General features: G+C 38.8%; 1 protein-coding gene across 2 annotated transcripts in view; it reads left to right on the forward strand.

The window, feature by feature from the left end:
• Positions 1-17,383, forward strand: part of LOC137975972 (THO complex subunit 5 homolog) — a 31,055-nt gene extending 13,672 nt beyond the window's left edge. For both annotated transcript variants that reach the window (XM_068823196.1, XM_068823197.1), the window contains 16 exons: positions 594-669; positions 1,103-1,173; positions 1,447-1,561; positions 4,106-4,316; positions 6,261-6,307; positions 6,558-6,660; positions 7,348-7,459; positions 7,832-7,933; positions 10,075-10,171; positions 11,839-11,950; positions 13,329-13,432; positions 14,171-14,258; positions 14,456-14,565; positions 14,888-14,980; positions 16,551-16,645; positions 17,083-17,383. In XM_068823196.1, the coding sequence (XP_068679297.1) occupies positions 594-669; positions 1,103-1,173; positions 1,447-1,561; positions 4,106-4,316; positions 6,261-6,307; positions 6,558-6,660; positions 7,348-7,459; positions 7,832-7,933; positions 10,075-10,171; positions 11,839-11,950; positions 13,329-13,432; positions 14,171-14,258; positions 14,456-14,565; positions 14,888-14,980; positions 16,551-16,645; positions 17,083-17,146 (1,600 nt within the window). In that variant the 3' untranslated portion in view covers positions 17,147-17,383. The remainder of the gene's footprint in view (positions 1-593; positions 670-1,102; positions 1,174-1,446; positions 1,562-4,105; positions 4,317-6,260; positions 6,308-6,557; positions 6,661-7,347; positions 7,460-7,831; positions 7,934-10,074; positions 10,172-11,838; positions 11,951-13,328; positions 13,433-14,170; positions 14,259-14,455; positions 14,566-14,887; positions 14,981-16,550; positions 16,646-17,082) is intronic.
• Positions 17,384-20,000: the final 2,617 nt, after the last annotated feature.

Below are 20,000 nucleotides of genomic sequence, written 5' to 3' on the forward strand. Positions count from 1 at the left end.
AGTTTGATCATTTTTCCAATTCACCTCTAAACCGCACTTCAGAAACATTTGTCAACCAAAGACAAACTTTCCTTTCTCTCTGCCATTGTTTGGAAAATTGCCTTAGTAACGACATGCTTATCCTTGCAGCAAAAATATGACATCATTGCAGGAATGCTTAGGAATCTGTAGGAATTTGTAGGAATCTAATACCATATATGGTGAATACAAATATTCAATAATTTTGTTACCCTTTTCGCGTTACGTCCGATAATAATAATGGAGTGGTTTTCAATTGAGTGTCGAAAGTAATAATATTAGCAAATTGCTTTGGTTTTGCATTACTTCACTCAGTGATTGGTTCAAAGTTCTGGTGCCACTTTTCAACCAATCAGAAGAGAATTTCCCATGCTGTGTGTCGGCTACTTGTAATTACTTCGAGTTTTGATTGGTTTACTGGATTGTCTCCGTTCTTTTTTATTGGCCAAAGTAATTACTTTGGTTTGGTTTTACAACACTCAATTGAACTTGCTCTAATAACAATGGTATTGATAATGGTAATTAGGCACTATGTTTGCATCCTGATTTAAGTGAACTTTCATTGTTTTACAAAGGTCAAAAGATGAAGAGATTGAGCTTGTTTCAGAGGACGAGTTTTTTCGAGATGCACCCAAAGAAATATCCAAGCCTGTAAGTGATATTATTTTATTCAACACATGTGCAAAAGACATTACTACATAACCTTTTATACAGCCTAGTATAGTCAAATTCTTCATACAAAATTTGTCATGTAAAAGACAAAAAGTCAAATGTCAAATGTGAAAGGTCTCTTTTTCCCCAGTGTTGTTATCTTTATGATTAAATTTGGGATTTGTCATTCCATAGCAGAATGCCATTTACAATACAAAATTTAGCTGCAGTGTCTCACCCTCAAAAGTTATTAAGAATGGTTTTTCCTCTTATTTCTAAATCTGTTGCATGAAAAGACAGAAAAGAGTGTACTTATATTGTAAAAATGAATGGATAGATAAGTACTGTATTTAGAAATACATCTGATTAAATCATTATACACTGAATTTGATAATGTAGTTAAATATTAAAATATATAGTATTCCCTTTGAAGGATCTTACAAGAGGTGACACTCATCAGCTGATGTTGGCAAGACTTGAATGGGAATTAGAACAGAGAAAAACGTAAGTATTTAAGTAGAGGAAAACTCAGGAAATTGGGAAATCAGACAATGAAAAGTGGAATACTCAGGTGAAAAGCAGGAAGTATATATGGCAACTCAAACTGAAAAGGACAGTGTATAATGAAGAAAATTAAGTGCTAATTAATTTGTTTGGAGAAGTATTTTATCCATTATAATGTATATTTTCATTTAAAGAAACTTGAGCAATCCATTTCCCACAAGAAAATGCACATTCCTTCCTCCAACTATGCAGTTTTTGTTCCATTATCTTCAGATTGGCATTACAAAAAGAACAATTTCTAAAGAAGAAGGGAACACTTGTAAAAGAAATCCACACCAAGAAGGAATTTTTGGATAGTTTGCAGCCAAGACTTGAAAATATTTTGAAGGTAAAAGCTCTACTATTTAATGTGATCATGGTAACAGTATATTATGTACATGTATATACTGTACATTGAATTGCACAATGGTGAGGCCAAGGGCTAAAGTGGTTGTAAGTGCTCAGTGAAGATTGTCAGATAGTACGAATTAAAAAAAAGATGGCTCACAATACACCAGAATGGAGAACTTATCGCCCTTACTTGTAACTTGGACTTCACTGTGGACAACTCAGCCCTTTTCACTTCCACCATGAGCAATGAGAAGATACAGGGTCGCAAGATCATGGTGTTTTTCAACGTGCAGTTCGTGCCAACATTGTCATTCCCGTAAAATTACTGCAGAAGCTGCCGGATGAAAGCTATAGAGTGACCCATGCTTTACTGACCACACGATGCTTAACACCTGCTCACATTGCGGACTTCTTAGACTTTGTATTAAGATTTACCTACTTCCCATAAAACAAATCATTTTACGTGTATACAGTAAGTGACAAAATGGTGAAGCCATGGGAAGCACAGTCTCCATGGTTATTGCTCAGCTCTGCATGGAGGTACTTGAAGAACAAGCAATAAATCAAATCTACAACCTACAAGCCTAATATCTGGAAATGTTATTTTGATGACACCTTGACCATCTTGAATTGTAGTAATAATGTCTGCTTCCTGTTGGCGGCAACCTGCCATTGTCTTCACCCTGGAGAAGGATAAAAAGATCACCTTTGTCAACACATCAGTCTCCAGAGAACAAGAGGGGTGTCTTACATAATTACCACCTGTCCAGTTTCTATGGAAAACTGACACGCACTGATCAGTGCTAAGCGAATGATTCAGGCCACCCTCGATAACTAAAGCATGGTATTGTTATGTGTCTTTACATTTTGACCAAGCATCTCATCACCAAACCATCAGCAGTATTTGAGGAAAAGGAAACTTTTATCATCTGTTCTTGGTTCTAATGGTCATCACTCCTCCTTTGTACAGAAGGTTACCAAAATGAGATGGTATGCAGGCCAGTGTCACCATGTGCAACACCATTTCCAAAGGGCTTCAAGTCATCAATGGCATGAAGCAAGTTTGCGTGTGGGTGACCACACTTTTCTCTATCTACATGTACCTGGCGGCGATGATGGAAGTGGCCTTCAAAGACTCCCTGGAAGGAGTATACATCCAACCTAGGAGGGAAGCCAACCTGTTTAATGTGTCAGAATTGAAAACTAGAACCAAGATTTGCCTGATAGTCAACAAAGAATTGTTGTTTGCAGACGACAGTGCTCTTGTGTCACGCAGTGCTACAGATATGCAAGTCCTAGATTACAAATTGCCTGAAGCTGTGTCACAGTTAAGTCTTGAGGTCAACATAGAAAAGACGGAGTGTCTCTACCAACCGCCTACATACGGTGTACCTGACTGTTGATGCGCCGACACCAATCAATGTGGAGAACCAACCGCTCACAATGTGCAAGACTTTCACCTCTCTAGGCAGTGCAATCTCAGAATCTGCAAGACTCAATCAAGAAATCACTCTGAGAATGGGTAAGGCTAGCGCTGCCAACGAGAAACTTCAGAAAAGACTGTGGAAGAACTAAAATGTTACCATCAGGTTCAGTTAAGCTAGAAGTCTTTCAAAATAATTGCCTTAGAAGGATATTGGGGATCTACTGGCAAAACAAGATCTGGAGCTATGAACTACGAAGGAAGACCTGTGTACGACATGTTTCCCTTGAAGTAAAACAATGCAGGTGGAGATGGATTGGGCGTATTGTTTTGTAGAATGCCCTTGATAGCCATCCTGCGGGTGGCTATGCTTTGAACTCCAGATGGAAAAAGAAAGCGAGGAAGATCCAAGGAGACATAATGACGATCAGTTGAAGGGGAGATGAAGGAGAAAGGGTGGAGCTGGGGAGGTGGTAAAACTAGCGAAGGACAAGCAACAATGGCGTTCCCTGGTAAAGGCCTTATGTGCGGAAATGCATGAAGAGGATTAAGTAAGTAACAAGGAGAGTCCTGGCTAAGATTAAAAGACATTGAGAAAAAAAACCTGAAGTGGAAGAACATTTCAGTAGATACTTGGGAGCAGAGAGCAAAGTATATATGTAGAATGACCTGGAGGAACTTGATTTAAGCTTGAACTCTTCATGAAACAGTCATTGTCACTTTGAGAGGCTGCTAACACAACCATCGCCATGACCAATAACCCCCTCTTTTACAATATATAACTATTTAGTCCACTGTGAAAACAGTGCCAATGAAATTTAGCCTAGTTAGACTATTGGACTTGTCTACATAATTAATATGTGACTTGTGATCTTTTGTTTGAAAGTTTTACTTTGCATTGTTCCTTTGCTGTTTGTCCAATGTTTTCAACAATTTTGTGCAAAGGGTGAATGTCAAGTTTCTCTTTACTTTTCAATAACAGTCTGTTTAAGGTCAAAGTACACAGCATTTTGAAATTTATATAATACATTAGGGTTAGGGTTAGAAAAAAAAACTGTACTCTAAACTTTATTTTGGATCTCTGCAATCAGAAAAAAGTGTAGCGATTGCTTTTCACAGGCCACTCAACCTGTCCAAGAGTACATGAATATGCCATTGGATGTTCAACATATGCAGCATGAAACTGCACGTTATCTTCCACTTCCTCTATACATCCTGTACATGCAAGCATCAGCATACAATGAGGCCTGTGATCCTAATTTGGAGGTCAATATTTTGGGTGATTTGGATGTTGCTAAAGCTGCTATGGAATCCAAAACTGCTGCACGAGGTTTGTCTTTAACACAGAGAAATGGCAAAATCTTGATCTTGAATTAGAAATAAGTTATTGCATTATCAAACGAGTAAAGAAAACAATGTTTTTGGTGATAACCTCACATGGAAACCACATATTGCTAAGGTCGCAAGGAAAATTTCTAAAGCAAGTGGATTAGTTTATAAATAAAGCTTTTATCTTCCTGTCACTTCGTTACATACCCTTTATTATAGCTTAGTTTATCCTTATCTCATATGTGTGACCTTCCATGGGAAAACAGGGGAAAATGTGATTGCACAGGCATGCATGCGCTGGCACGGCATGCTAAGTGTTTCACAATGGCATAGGTATGCGCATAATTATTAATGGTGTTGGATCGATTGTTGTTTGAATTGACTGCTAGTGTTTCTAGCATACACTTTTCCAGTATATATATGTTGCAGGTCATTAATTAAAAACTTGGCTACCTATCAGTCATTTGACAGAAAGAAAACATTCCTGTCATCTTTATAAAAAATCCTCACGCATCACATTTCAACCCATGTATGCAAATTTGTTAAGGTGGAATATTACGCAACATGATAAATTCACAAAGGACAATCTCACAGAAACCTTTTCCAGCGAAAAATGTATGGAAACAAACAACATTTGCTATTAGAGGAAAAAAACCCTTCCTATTTCATTGTGTGTGTGAAAACAAGAAACTGAATTATGTCAAAATTAATTAGCATATGCAACAAAATAAATTTCGGGATCAAACCCTTTTCTGAAGAACCTTTCCTTGAATAAGAAAGCACAAAATAGACAACAAGCATTCTTTCAAATAATTCTTGATCTCCAATAATTTTTTTACCTAAAGAATGTGCAAAGTTAAGCACAAAATGAATATAAATAGCCAGACAACAGTAAAGACAGATGCGTTCAAGGTGTTTAATTCTTTCTCTGAGTTTGTTAAACCCAGAATAGAAAAAGTTATCAGAGACTTTGCCATTTGATTTAGCAAAATATTGACATCCGGTGGCAAAAGATGCAATTGTTGTTGAAGCCCACTATTCGTTGCTTTTAAGATTTCAGATATTCATTTTCACAGCTTGTGTTATTTATCGAATTGACGTTCCATTACTGAGCTCCCAAATGGTATATTTTGTTTAAAGATCCAATAAAACACCATTTGCGTTACATTGGCATCGTCACCATTGTTTGTACTGTGTCCACCTTATAACATCTATGCATTTACTGTCTGAAACCAACCGAAGATATGCGCAGGATACTCTAGGAACAAAATCAATACTTAGAAGGGGAGAGCCAAGTTTCCATTTTCTTGACACGGGAAAAAAACAGAGAAGTGACACCCATTTTCCGACTGGTTTGTCATACTGGCAACTCAGTAATAAATTAACGCATGTAAGAAACACTTAATTACTGTATTATTTTTGTGGAAAAACTCTTTTTGTTATATGGTGTCGGATCGATTGTTGTTTGAATTGACTGCTAGACTAAGTGTTTCTAGCATACACTTTTCCAGTATATATATGTTGCAGGTCATTTTGTTTCAATCTAGGTCAACTGGTTTCGACCTAGACCAAGTTGTTTCAACCTAGGTCAATTTGGGGTGGGTACAAAACACAGGTCATTGTTTTACCAATACAGATAGTATCCTAAACATTCATTAAAGCTATCCTTAAGTCTAATTAGGCCTAAACAAAAGCTTGTAGGCCTAATGCTAGCATTTGTAAACAGTTAGGGTGGGTTTTTTTCTGTATTGGTAAAACAATGACCTCTGACCTCTGTTTGTACCTGCCCCAAACTAACCTTGGCTTGGTTGAAACACGTTGGCCTAGGTTGAAACAAAATGACCTAGTTTGGTTGCAATTTAAAGACTCTCTGCCAAACGGTGTGCTTTGTTTTCTTGCTGGGATTTTCAAAATTTTCATGTGTTTTTTAAATGTTTGTTTTCAGAAGTGGAAAGTGATTCAGATCAAGAAACAAGTGATGGGCATAAAAGGGTAACCCAGGATGATTTTTATTAAAAATGTCATCTTACAGTAGACTGCAGTTGACAGGTTAAATGGTCAGCATTGTGCTTTACCATATAAGGGATACTGTACATGCATAAACTAGTAAATCATAGGATTTTTTTGACAGTGTTTAGGTTCTGCAAATAGTGTTATTTCCCCTTTGAATTTTTACATAAATTATAATAGGGGTAAAAGATCATCTGCATTCAGTGATAGCAAACTTTTGTGTTATCTCAAGTCAAAACACAGGAGAAAAAAGGAAGAAGCTCGTTTGGAAGAGAAAAAGAAGACGTTGCTTAAGAGGCATCCTCTACAAATCCAACTTCAAGTTCACTGTAAAGGTTTGATGTGCATTGTTACTAAATTACACATATGTGTAACATTAACCACCTTTTAAAGACTTGGCTCTGAAGTATTTTTTATAACTGTGCTTGTTAGTGTTTCACCTTGTCAATGGAGCAAATCTTTATTCAGGATGACCTGCTTTCATTGACAGTGGCACTTAAAGCATTCCAAGGCTACAAGAAAGAAGCTCCTGGGTGGGAGATTGCAAACACATCAGATAGGTGTTTTGAATGGAGCAATGAGCACTGTATTTTTCTTAACGTTATTGTGTCTGTGTTAGCATTCTGAGGGAGAAAAACCAGTGATATTTGCTTTTGTTTCAATTAAAAGTCATGGGCACTTATGTCATTAAAAGAAAGCCAAGGACATTCATGTGTTGAAGAAAATAAAGAGGTTTCCACTCTTTTGTAACTGTGTTTTGTGTATTGTACCAGTATCTAACACTTTCCATTGCATACGTTTACATGTAATAGTATGATACAGTATCATTGTAATCGGAGGGCCTCTCTTTCTCCACTGTTTCTGCTGCAAAGTGATACTTTTTACTTAGTGTTTGATTTTGCCAGTGATAACTTCTTTAAATATTGTTCAAGGGATGCTCTCACTTGTGCTCTAAGGAATAACAGTTACTTTAGTGATAAAGTGATAGGTTGCAAGATTGTCCTTGTTCTTTTCTTTTGCAGACAAAGCAACTGTACATCTTCTGTTTTCCTTTTTGCCAATTTTTAACACTGTAGTGGTATCTCCTTCTTTGTCTTTGAATGAAATTGCTTCAGGTTCTGTCCTAGCAAACAGGTAATTTCTTTGACACATTGTCGTTTGACTGCTCAACTAACCAATTATAAAGTAATAATTATCACTTTATATTGTTCATGTTACATTAGTTGAATCAAAGCCAAAAATATTGTGCCTAGTGAAAAATGGTGTCTTATTTTTGGGTACAAAAGGGTGAAAGCATAAAAAGGATAGCAAAATACACGTGACATTATCTTCCTTGTGGGACAACCTGAAATCGCTACATGTAAGGTTGTCACCTTTTAAGTGATACTGTTAGAAGCATTGTCAGGCATGTGCATGGGCCAGATAAAGTTTCAAAACAGCATTGTGACAAATGTCATTAATTTGCAAGCTCACTACATGTAAGCTGTCCTGTTGTATTTTTGTCAGCACTCTTCTCTCTGCTTATTCACTGTTAACTTGTCTGTTTCCTGATGATGATGGGGAAAAGGCACCCAACCCTTCCAGTCTTTATCAGCTTGCTAAAGTTGGGTAAGTAAACATTATCTGATTGTGTCAGACACGCCAAACCTGCAGGGGATAAATCTGTGTGCATCGCTCTTCCTGTTGACACTGACAGGTCAGGGACTTGAAACAATAATATTATTGTTACATCTGTAGCCTGCCTAACTGGCGGTGAGAAGTCAAAATTTTAACCAGCATTCGGATGCTGATGCAAGAATTCCAAAATTTCATTCGGGGCGCTTGAGGCTTCACAAATAATAGTGATTTTTTTGGTTCCGGCACATTTCTCGATAGATTTGCAAGGAGAAGACATGTGATGATATTCTATCTGATTAAATCATCTTGTTTCTTTTACCTAAATTTCAAATACATTTAGAACTTTCTTCCCACAGGCATGACATACACAATCAGAAAATATGTCTGATCATGCTATTTTCAGACAAATCTTGGCCAAACGTTCTGCCAAAGTCACATTTTGACATACTCCGCACTTTGATATCTTGAATAGGATCAATAGGTTTTGCGTGGAAATGGATGAAGTCCTCTGGAATTACCCATATGAATCTTGAGCTGATAAAAGCCAATCTGCAACTATTAATAACATTTTCCGTTTTCAACTGAGAAGGAAAGGCCTCTCTCACATTTGAGATTACTGGTGTTCGTCGCCTACATCAGCAGATTATTTTGTTTGGTGTAGGCCGTAAGATTCGTTTTACCGCCTCCTCTCTCATTGGTTGAATCTCCAAAAGCTGACACAGTTGTCAAATATGCAAATGAGGGGATGGAAATCGAAAAGGTGGTCAATCCTTGCAGGCGGTTCTTCCTTTTCCCTGCCCCAGCCTTCTTGCGGTGCTTGAAATCTCCTGCGCTTCAAAAAGAACTGCCAGCTATGCAAGCCTTTATTTCTGTTCAGTGGAACCCTGTCTTACAACTTGCTTGTTAATATGACCACCCCTTTATTACAACCACTTTTTTGTTGCCCGAACAAAAGTTCAATTGTTTTCTTATCTGGAAACCTCATTAATCCAACCACTTCGTTAATTACAACTGACAACCACATTTTGGAGTCCCCAGTCGTTATTTTCTTTATAAAATTACCACTTAACTGAAATGCCTGGTGAGGTTGCTGAATACTACAGACACCATCTGAGAAACAATAATGCGTTATAATTTTATTTATTGTTTTTAAGCAAAGGTGTTTGTGGTTAGCATGTTTAATTGATAAACCATATCTATCCACAACTGGCAGGCTTCAGACCACTAGGACAATATGAATACTGCAAATGACCTGGCGAAAGTTATTGCTTTTGTGCAAAGTGATTGGCTTAAGCAAAGGCAAAGCCAATCAAAGGTTACAGACTTCTTCAGAACCATTTGAACTTTCTAACTTGTAGTTTTATGTGTAAATTGCTGTAAGCTACAATATAGAAAACGTCTCTTTGATATACTGTATTCTGCTGTGTTTCACTAAAAGCCATCGCCTTTCAAGAAACTGTAAGACATCAGTGTTGTGTAACTTTTTTTTCTTGTTTCTCGGGTTTCGTTCAGTTACAATGAACTAAGGTTATACGGTTGTAAACTGTGAAAGAAAGGTTGATTTATAGCAGAATTAAAGGACTGGTACAGCATTCATTTAGTTGCACAATAATTGCACCCTGCCCTGTTAATACAACCAATTTTCCATTGCTTAACAGTGGTCGTATTAACAGGGTTCCACTGTAACTTTACAAGAATAAAAATTACAAAAAATAAAAGAGTTTGTGATGATCTTTGACACTGAATAGCTGGTTCATGCTGCCTGAGAGTAGGGTAACTGCATTCCTTCCACAAGTACTGTAGTCAGGTCCTGTTGCTGTACTGGTACTGTTAGTTTCTTCGTAACACTGACACTGGGTTTCACTTCGTTGGTCCCATCTCTGGGGCCATGTGGGGATCACCAAGCTGTCTGTTTTTACCTGTACTTGAAAAGGATCTCATTCAGGAATCGGCGAATCATCTGGCTATAGATTGTAGATCCTTAAGGATTATTTACCACTGTTGATTATCTGTCTAACCTAATTTTAATAAGTTTGCATAATTTGATATCCTGATTGCTGACCTTTGTGGCTAATGCAGACTTATATTAGCAGTTTTTACCTTGTTTTAATTTTTTTAATTTTTTTTTTCAGAATTAGCAGTTTCTCAGAGTTTGTTGCTCTACTGGGAAGGCCGTACATGTGGGTTCAGAGAATCAGTGGACTGGACTTCTTGTCTGAGGAACTGCATGTAAGAAACGTTCATGTTTTCATGCTTGCTTTCACATTTTTTCCACAGACTACTATCATTGTCATCGAGATTTGGAAATATTCCAGAATTCTGGTATACTATGGCATGCTAAAAGGGTTGTCAAAGGAAGGATCAAATATTGTAATTACAGAGCTGTTAGATAAACAATTGAGAGTAAAAGTCAGCAATAATCGATTACAATGACATTTCGATGACTCACTCATTATTGAGTTTGTGAAACCAGAACTGGGTCTCATAAATTGTAACAATAATATTTGAAGGAACACTTGCACGATAATCCCTCTCATTCTTCTGGTGTAGTATGTATCATCCTCAAAGTTTGTTAATTTGAAGAAGTTTTTAGTCCTTCCAAATGCCCGGTCTGGCCGGTGAGTTCTTTCAAATGGAAAGCATCCCTAAACTGAATGCTCAAGACTCAAGCAAGGCAAAAACTATTTACATGTACCTAAAAATGACACATTGAAATGTATATAGAAAATGATGAGTGAGTGGCTGATTTTTATTCTTAATGATCAAGTAGTTGACCCTAACCCGGGAGTTATACAGGAAGGAGGTAAATTGATTTTAAAAATATTTTTAAAAACTAATTAGTAAATTGGTGTATTTTGTTAAAAGAGACGTGGAAAAGAATGAGAGTTGCCTGGAACACAAAGGACGGGCTGTAAAACGAATAATTGTTTGTGTTAGTTTTCATTGCAATTCATTTATCATCAAAAATGGTCACCCCTTATTTATGCTCTACACAAAAGATCCTTCCATGTCAAAGGTTATAAAAGATATTGAGGATTCTCAGTTTAAACAAAAAAGGCATTGTTTTCTCTCACTGCCGTTATTACAAAGTTCAATATTATTGTGTAGCGATTGACAAATAATGATAACAGTGGTTAACTTTAATGCTCCTCCTCTTACAGCATGTCTGTTGTTCTTACTTTTAGCCGTTGATTGCTTTCATTCCTTGGGCTTTAAATTCACCTGTGCGTTGGCTCTAATATAAGAAATTATTCGTTGGGTGAATCTTTTTCCCCTTTGGATTCTCGATGCCTTGAGGTCTCGGTAACGGAAATGGAGGTGTCCGCGGAAGAATGAAATTATCGCGCTGCTATTTTTTGTATAGCGTCATACTATATTTAACAATTAGACCCGTAGCCCGCAAGGGCCTTGGGCGAAGGGGCGAAGGGTCTAATTGTTTTAGTATATCACCCAAATAGTCGGACAGAAAAGGCAATAATGAAGTTAGCAAATGCAAATTGATGAAATATTTATTTGGGAATAAAACGAAAAAAAGCGTCACGCTTTGCGGTACTCGAGGACTATTACTAATAGTCCTCTAGTAGCGTAGCCATTCAAAATGCAGGATTTGCATTATTCCACTAGTTGGGTGATACTAAATCATGTTAAGGCAGTGTTTACACGAACACGGTTTCATGACTTCGAAGATGCGGTTTGCAAGTGTTTACACGGAACCGTTTTCGCCAGAAAATCCAAGTCGTGATGGTGTAAGCGAGCGCTGCACTACGTGCTTAATTCACTATTTTGAATCGACCAATGCATATTTTACACCAAAATAGTGACCGTATTCAAATCGATGCGGTTTCGCTGTTTATACGACAGACGAAACCGCATTCTTCATGACTTTCTTGTGTTAGGAAATTGTTCCCAAATCATCAGTCAGCTTATCTCACATGGAGGCTACAATCAAAGCCATACGGACAAGAATCTTATCTAGGCTTGCCCTCCAGCACCAGTTGTCTTGCTTAGGTAAGAATAAATGTAGGTACTCTAAAGGAGTTCAGATTCTGAGCGAAGGCAAAGAGGAAAATGTGATGAGACTGGGGGACAAAGCATCTCTGATTCCAGATGTTTATCAGCTTCCATAACAATTTCGTTGCATTTTTTCGAAAAACTTAAAAATGTCAGCTGAAGTACTGTAAAAGGGATATTTCCACCCCCAGCTGCAGCAAAATGTAAAATTGGGCTCTTTGAACTATTGAGGTACCGTAAATATGGTTTAACAAAACGAAAACCAATGTCATTCATCGTTAGGTAATGTAGGGTGACTAGTATCGACGGGTAGTTTTGCCAAATTATATTTAGTGATGTATCGTGTGAAGTGTTTTAGGTGGACTTTTCATTTAGTCTACTTGGACAAGGAATTATTTGCCAGAACTAGGCGCGCACGGAATAAATGGGCAATGATGACGTTTTCACACCAAATGCTCGCATGTAAGTCTTGGGTACTGATGACGTAGAGCAGAAAACGGCCGAGGGCGTGGTACATGGGAACGTAACGTCACAATCAAGGATGTATCGGTAATCGGGAATCTTCATTTATGCGGTTCAACATGCTAATGTAAAAGTTTGGAGGGACAAACAAAGAGTATTATTTTTGTAGCTAATTGAACATCTCCCTTCCCCTGGGCAGCATTTCTACCATTTAGGTAAACTATTTAAGATAGTAATGGGCGGTGAGAGGTGAAGTAGGCTGGAGTACTCTACCAGTAGCTGGCTTCCATTGAAACCCAACTGTTTTACTCCAATTTCCTCTCAAAAAAAGCAAAGGCAATAATTTTAGTCATGCCATTATTTGAGTCATCTCCTTTGGAGTCAGTGGCATCCCACTCATACTCATCATTATTTGCTTCCCCTTCACTGCTTTCACCATTAATTTGCTGTCAGATGAGGTTGATTTATTGCTGTCTCTTACTTCCTTTTCACCAGGTAGTTTAAGATTCATCTGCTTCGCAAATGTCTGAAAATTGCCTTTACTTTGTAATTGTTGCCACTCTTCAAATGCTGTCTTATGAGTCCATGATGCTTTAAACTATTTGAAAGAAAGGATGTTTTGTCGTTTAATCCTCACTCTAGAACCAATCGTTGGTTATATACTTTGTCGTGAATAAAACAGGAGACTTTTCCATCAGTTTGTAAACATCTACTGACTCTTTTGAAATCTCATATTTCGCCTGAACCCGCTTTCCTTCATTTTTTTTTTCAGCCGCCTCCCCTCGAAGGCTTTCTTTCGTACGCCCGTTCTCCATATCTCTCCCCCCCCCACCCCCCGAAATCCCACCAACTGAAAAAGAACGGTCCCTGAAAACGACAACAATGACTGTAGCATGTTTTAAACTCAATTTAGAGGGGTTGACTATCCCGCAAAACAAGAACTACCTTCAGATGTTTCCGAGCAAGATATCATCAACACTGACGGCCTGGAGACCAGCAACGTTGGAAGAACTTACGGTAAGACACAACACAGTTCCGCGTTAGAACAGATTTTACTTCATGCCGCAAGTAAGTGTGTGCTTTGGGTTTGTTTCTTAGAACATGAACAAGTTTGGATAAACGAGACATACGTTATTTGGGGCGGTAACAATAATAATGTTTAGGCTGTGGCGTTTTCGCAACCCTTAGCTGCATTTGGGTCTCGCGCGCTTCACATCAGGGACCTTTAGATCTGAGGACGACTACGAGTTTGAGTTTTCCGTACTGAGCATGCGCTTAAGGTTTGAAGTGCGCATGCACAAAGAGGAAAACTCATACTCGTAGTCGTCCTCGTCCTCCGATCTTAAGGTCCCTAATTAGCCAGTATCAAAAATACCATAATACTCTTTGTCGAAAATTTTGCATAAGCATTGTTTTTATTTCCTCTTAGGACTCAGTGAAACTGGAAACAATAGTTATGCAAAATTTTCGACGGACAAACAAAGAGAATTATCGTATTTTTGATACTGGCTAATTACTTGCCTGGAGGACGGCAGCGCTTTCGTGCTTTCGAGCCTAATTTCATCTCTTTCCTCTAACAGGAGGTGAAAATCTGGGCACTTGCACTCAACACCTCAGCTTTAAAGTTTGGTTCTCCATCTCCCGTTTCATCCAGATTCTTAGTTTTCGTTTTCTAGCGGTGGACACCGGTTTCGTGTTAAATAGAGAATAACCATATAAAAGAGAGTACCCAAATAACTTTTCTTTCCTGCCCAGGAGCAACCCACCTTGCGGAGTCTCGTCGGTGATGGTCTCATCAAAGAAAACGACATGTTTTACCAAGCGGTCTTTGAAAGAAGCAAAGGTGAGATTTTTTAAGGTTATGGTAAAAGATTGCATCCATGGGTGAACTGTCGATTCGTTGTGTGACTTTTGCGCAGAGGTGCGTCAGCGGCAAGATGATGGAAATCTTTTAACTATGAAAGGGTAATTTGTAGTGTCTTCCAGTTTTACGCGGCCATTTTACTGTATGAATCTTTTCTTTTCGACTTCTTTTGATAGTTCAACTCCTAGCGGCCGTAGTATTGTCTCAAGAGCATCCGACAACGCCACCATTTTTCTCAGTTCAAGTGTGTTGCGGGAAGAAGGTCATAAGGGACAGCTACACTGAGGTATCTGCACGGCAAAGAAAATAATAGTACAATCGTATTTCCCAGTTTGCTTGCCAATAATCTTCATTTTTTCTTCAAAAATAAAGACACTCGAGGTGGATTGGGGAAGAGCATTTAAATTCCAATTCAGTATCTTCATTTTATTGGCTTCGAAATTATGTTGAAAGAGGGAGTTATTTAGAATTTGGTTACTTAGTCATTTTTACTCAAAAGATACCGTCGACGATGAAGCTCTCTCGAGGCTGCCTTTCTCCTTTCTGAAATAAAAGAAAATGGTCTTTGCATATTGGACCTTTACCAATGCCTTTGCTTCCGTGTATAGGCGATTGAAGCAGAGGTGAATGTTTTTTATCCAGAGCTCACAGAGGAGGACTCTTCTCTAAATTTGCTCGCCAATCAGCTTCACCGGTTACAGGTAAGCGACAGCCTTGTTCCTGTGTTTTTTTACGAACTCCCGAACCTCAGTTCCAGTCCTTTGCATTTCTTTGTCCCTCCCTCCATAACTTGGGAGTATCGTTTTCATGTTGACGGAGTACAACCCCGAGACTTCTCTTCTCACCCCATCCCCAGGCGGGGATGCGATGTCATTTTTGACTCTCTGCACCAAGTAAGGTGTCAGTGTGAACGTATCGTGAGCTTTTCAAGAAAGCTGGATACAACGACACCTAAAGATAACTCCAACACTTGAAATGACTGTTAACGTGTGGATTGATGAGTTTTGTGTAACGAGAAAAAACAAAGAAGACACGACTGCTGCTGCTGCTGATTCTAGGAAAAACCGATTTGGGTTTTGAAGGTTCAAGTTGTCGAGAGTAGATTTAATTGCTTTTCAACTTTCTACGCCTAGTTTATTGTCCACCGTTTCTCGATCGTAGTCTCTTTCACGTTTTGACCTGGCAAGATACCAAAGTACCCAAAGTCTATCGAAATCTAAAATTTAAAAGGCTGCTCACTTTTCATAAATATTGTGTTTTAACATTTCTAAACGTAGATTACATCTTTGACCAGTGTTTTTGATTGGTTCAGGGACTCTGCCTGTGTTGGTTCTGAAGGAAAACTGTCTCACAAAACCACGCCATTATAACTTGAGTTACTCTTGTGGAAGTTTGCGCGCGATAACGGAACTTTGAGTTTATACGCGTAGAGTCTTGCAAACAGACATGCCAGGCATGCAGATAGGTGATTTACGAATATCGAACTAAACTATTCAGTAGCTATGCTAGTAGGGACTTAAATACTGTAGTAGCTCAGACATCTTGAGAAGCCAGATCTTACCATCCTGGCCCCAGTTGTTTGAAGGGTGGATAGCTCAATTGGTTTTGGTAGTGTTTATTCGTTGGATAGTGATTAATCCCGTGGATAGCGTTATCCACCTTTTGAACAACCGAGGCCTGGATACTACTAGCCTGCGAACGCAGACGTATTTCCGGCTGAAAAAGACCGCCGGAAATACGTCTGCGTTTGCAGGCTAGGATACTACTTTAAGTAATGGTCCGGCTAAGAAGCAGGCAGAAAAACAATAGCCCGCGGCAATAGCGTCGGTTAGTTAAAATGTGCCAACATTTTTAATCAAATTAAGTTCGGCTGTTCCCATTGGTGTAAGCAGCTAAAAGCGCGAAATTTGAATTTCAATGAAAAATGTAATCGACTTGCCGTCTAAAAAATTAGATTCTGTTTCGTAGAACAAATCATTATGCCTTCAAAAACTGTTTGTAAATATCGTCAAGATTCTATGCGCCATTTGCCGATTGGCGAATGGCGCATAGAACAATGCCCAAATTTGGCCGAGAGACAGAGATCAAGGGCATGGGGAAGAAGAAATCCAAAAAAGGCTTTTTTTTCATTTTTTTCTCATCTTTTTTCGACATTTTCCGATATTAGCCAATCAGATGCCTCGATTGGAGCAGCAGCTTCTAAGTACTTTTGCCGCTGGGCTGCCTGCTTCTTAGCCGGACCATTACTTAAACATGATATTATTGTTACAGATGTGCTTCGATATTTATTTGGAATGCGGCAACCTGAATGACGTGGAAGGCGCCGAATCTTTCGATAGGGAGAAGTTCTTCCTTCGTTTTAAAAAGTAAGTACGGTTTCAGGTATCGCCCTGTCGAAATGTACCCTCAAGAAACAGATGAGTAAGTAAAGAAGCTGCAAGAAAGCCTGTCTTCATCTATTCAAAGACCTGCTGTTAGACACAAGTTGCGTCACAGGAGTTTTCGGCGCAGCAGCTTCTCAGATTGTTTCAAGCGTTTCGTTCACTTTTCAAATGTAGAAATATAGTAAATACACTGTTTACAAAACTCTTTTTTACGTCTAAGGTGACATGACCAGGAAAACCGGTCGTCAATATTGACGCCCAAGTGGCGAGTTTTTTTGACCCATTGTCGGAGTATGCCCGAGTCACTGTCACGGTGCTAAACATTTACTTTGTTTCGAACTAGTTCACGTGATTTTAAGTTTCCCTAACATCAAGATTGGAATGCACAGTGTCTCCAAGCTTTTTTTTTCATTTTTTAGGGGCCGGGACCGAGGCTTACCCCTGAAGTACGATTCAAGGCAAGGATTGTTCACTCAAAGATAGCAAGAAGCGTGACCTGTTTAAATTCACGCCAAAATCAACCAAGCACAATGCACTTTAACAACGAGAGTAGAATTGTCTTTTATTAAAGTTTTGTTCTTTTTATCACGTTGAGTCATAAAGCTGAGTCTGCACCACTTATGTCCAGAAATGCAAGTAATGTGTGTTCCCGTCCGAGGCCGGAAAATGTAACATAAATATCTTGTTTAAAATGAAATAAAGCAAAAAACCCTTACCGTAGATCATTCCCTGCTTTCATCTGTTGGTGCCTCTGTATATTTTGATCTTAAAATCTCTACGCGTACATTTGGATTTCGAATTGAAATGGATTTCATCTAGGCTCGATTTCCTCCGCTCACTCGAGTTCGGGTGATTTCGGGAGTGAGCGTTGGCTCATTTCCCGAAACAGCGGCTGGCAATCGAGCCTATGTATGCCAATGTGACCAGTATCACCTGACAATATCGAGACCATACTTCAGCTGACACTCCTGCTAGATATTGGACATCCATGTTCTGGTCAGTAGACCATTTTACAGTTGTAGCTAAGTTACCTGGCCTGAGAATGGAAGCGAGGCTGCCCGTGACCCTGTTTTGATACAAACCTAATTAGAATTAACGATGAAATGGTATATGAAATGGATCATATATGAACTGCGGATATGAAATAAAGTGAAGCTATGATCCTTGCAGTTATGAACGCAATTTTTGCAATTGCGTAAAGAAGCCTGAAAAATTCAGGAATTCAACGGGGTTTGAACCCGTGACCTCGCGTTACCGGTGCGACGCTCTAACCAACTGAGCCATGAAGCCTAAATTTTTCAGGCTTCTTTACGAAATTGCAAAAATTGCGTTCATAACTGCGAGGATCATAGCCTCACTTGGCTAATTAGAATTCCAACACGATTTACATGATAAAAGCAGTGGGGGCTGTTTCAATACAAGGTCACCGGCAGCTTCACAGCCATTCATAGGCTAGGTTGCTGAGCAAACAACTGTAAAATGGCCTATTGACACCTGTCAAAACAAGGCATCTGCTGACTAGTATTTTACTTTACATTTTACGAGACCATATCGCGGGCTCATCGAGATCATTTTTTTAAGTTGACCGCTGACCAGGCACTGGTTTTTCGATTTAATCGCAGGCTCAAGTCACCCTGCTAGCAGAGCCTTTCTTTTACTTGCTCGATTTTGGCGTTCTCGAGAAAGACTCTACATGAATCGAGTAAGGTCTTTATTGAGTATGCGCTGCATGTTGCCAGGATGCAGTCTCGAACCCAAGCCTAATATGCCAGATCTCGCCGCCATCTTGGTTTTTCATGGTACAGCAGGCTCAATTATAACCATCGGTTTTTTCACTAAATTGACGCTCGCACTGGGAAAACCGGTTTGACGAGAGAAAACAAGATTGACTAGTCCAGGAGTTCGGGCTGCGGCGGCTTCAAAGAGTTGACGCAACTCGGGCAGAGCCTCCTTTTCTCCTCCTCATTAATTAAAGAAAAAGACAAAAGGAGGCTCTGCTCGCAGGGTGGCTGAAGCCTTCTTAGCTTCAAACAGAGCTGTTAAACATTTTTCGCGCGCTCTAAAGCTCTTAAGGAGGCTCGAAAGGTTTCAACACTTTCAAGACTCTCTGTTTACATCGAACGATACTACAACACTGTACCACTTAACAGCAATGTTATGGTACCATATGAAACTTACACCGATTATTCAAAACAAGACGTGATATTATTGTGATGTAATAAGTTACCTTGGAAATGGGAAAGCTCAGCAAAAACACTTTATATTTTGGAGTTAGTTGCTCATATCTCAAAAACGAACTTGGTGACCTCCCTTTTTTATTTCTGAAAAGTGATTAGAAGGCTACAATGAAACTTTCGGCAAAGTTTAAAAAAATTCTGTCAAGGGGATTCAGAGCTGCCTTGATAAAATCACAAAATTAAGGTGGCTCTGAATCCACAAAACAGTATTTTTTTAAACTTTGCAGAAAGTTTCATCTTGCCCTTCTGATTACTTTTCTGAAATAAAAAATGGGAGTCACCGAGTTCGTTTTTGAGATATAAGCAACTAGCCATGTTGACATATTACGTCACAATAATGACTGTATCTTGTTCAGCAATAGTTCGTGTTTCATTTGTTACCACACAATATTGCTAATACATGATACAACGTTGTGGTACCGATCCTTGTAACAAGAGCGTCACTGAGAGTTTTTGTGCCGCGCGCAAGCTGTGACATCAGCGTGACCAAATCTGCAAAATTACCTGCTAATTTTCCTGCGTTCCCTTCGGTAAATTTTTTTTAAAATTGGCTCAGTTCTAACCACATACAGTTCCTATCAAATACCCAAAATTTGTTAAAATCTGTCAGAGCTAATCGAATATATTTTGAAAACATATTGGCAAAACCGTCTGAACGAACTTGACTTTTTACCACTTCAAAAATTAACCGAAGAAAAGTATAAATAGCAAAATGATTATTAAAAGCTTTGGACACTTGTTGTGAGTCTCATACGGAATTTCCATCAAGGTTTACTTCTTTTACAGTTAAATTGTTGGAATTTCTAGATGTAAGATCATTGATGGTTTTCCAGGTCCTTCGAGAACTTCCCTTGCTATCCTGAAAAGCATTCCAGTAATGTGTTCCTTTAGCCGATTTAATCTTGTTGACATGATTGCGAATTTAACTTAAATTTTGTCGAGTCCTTAAGGTCGTTTGTAATTATTGCTTTTCTTTTCAACTTGTCTCTTTCATGCATGCATCTTTTTAAATGTGGTGTCACCCGCGGACACCTCGAGGGGCTAACACGCTTAGTCCGAAGGACAGCATGTTTATCAACAACAGTAAGAAATAAAGCTTT

This window comes from Montipora foliosa, chromosome 11 (genome assembly GCF_036669935.1).
Source record: "Montipora foliosa isolate CH-2021 chromosome 11, ASM3666993v2, whole genome shotgun sequence".
Taxonomy (NCBI): domain Eukaryota; kingdom Metazoa; phylum Cnidaria; class Anthozoa; order Scleractinia; family Acroporidae; genus Montipora; species Montipora foliosa.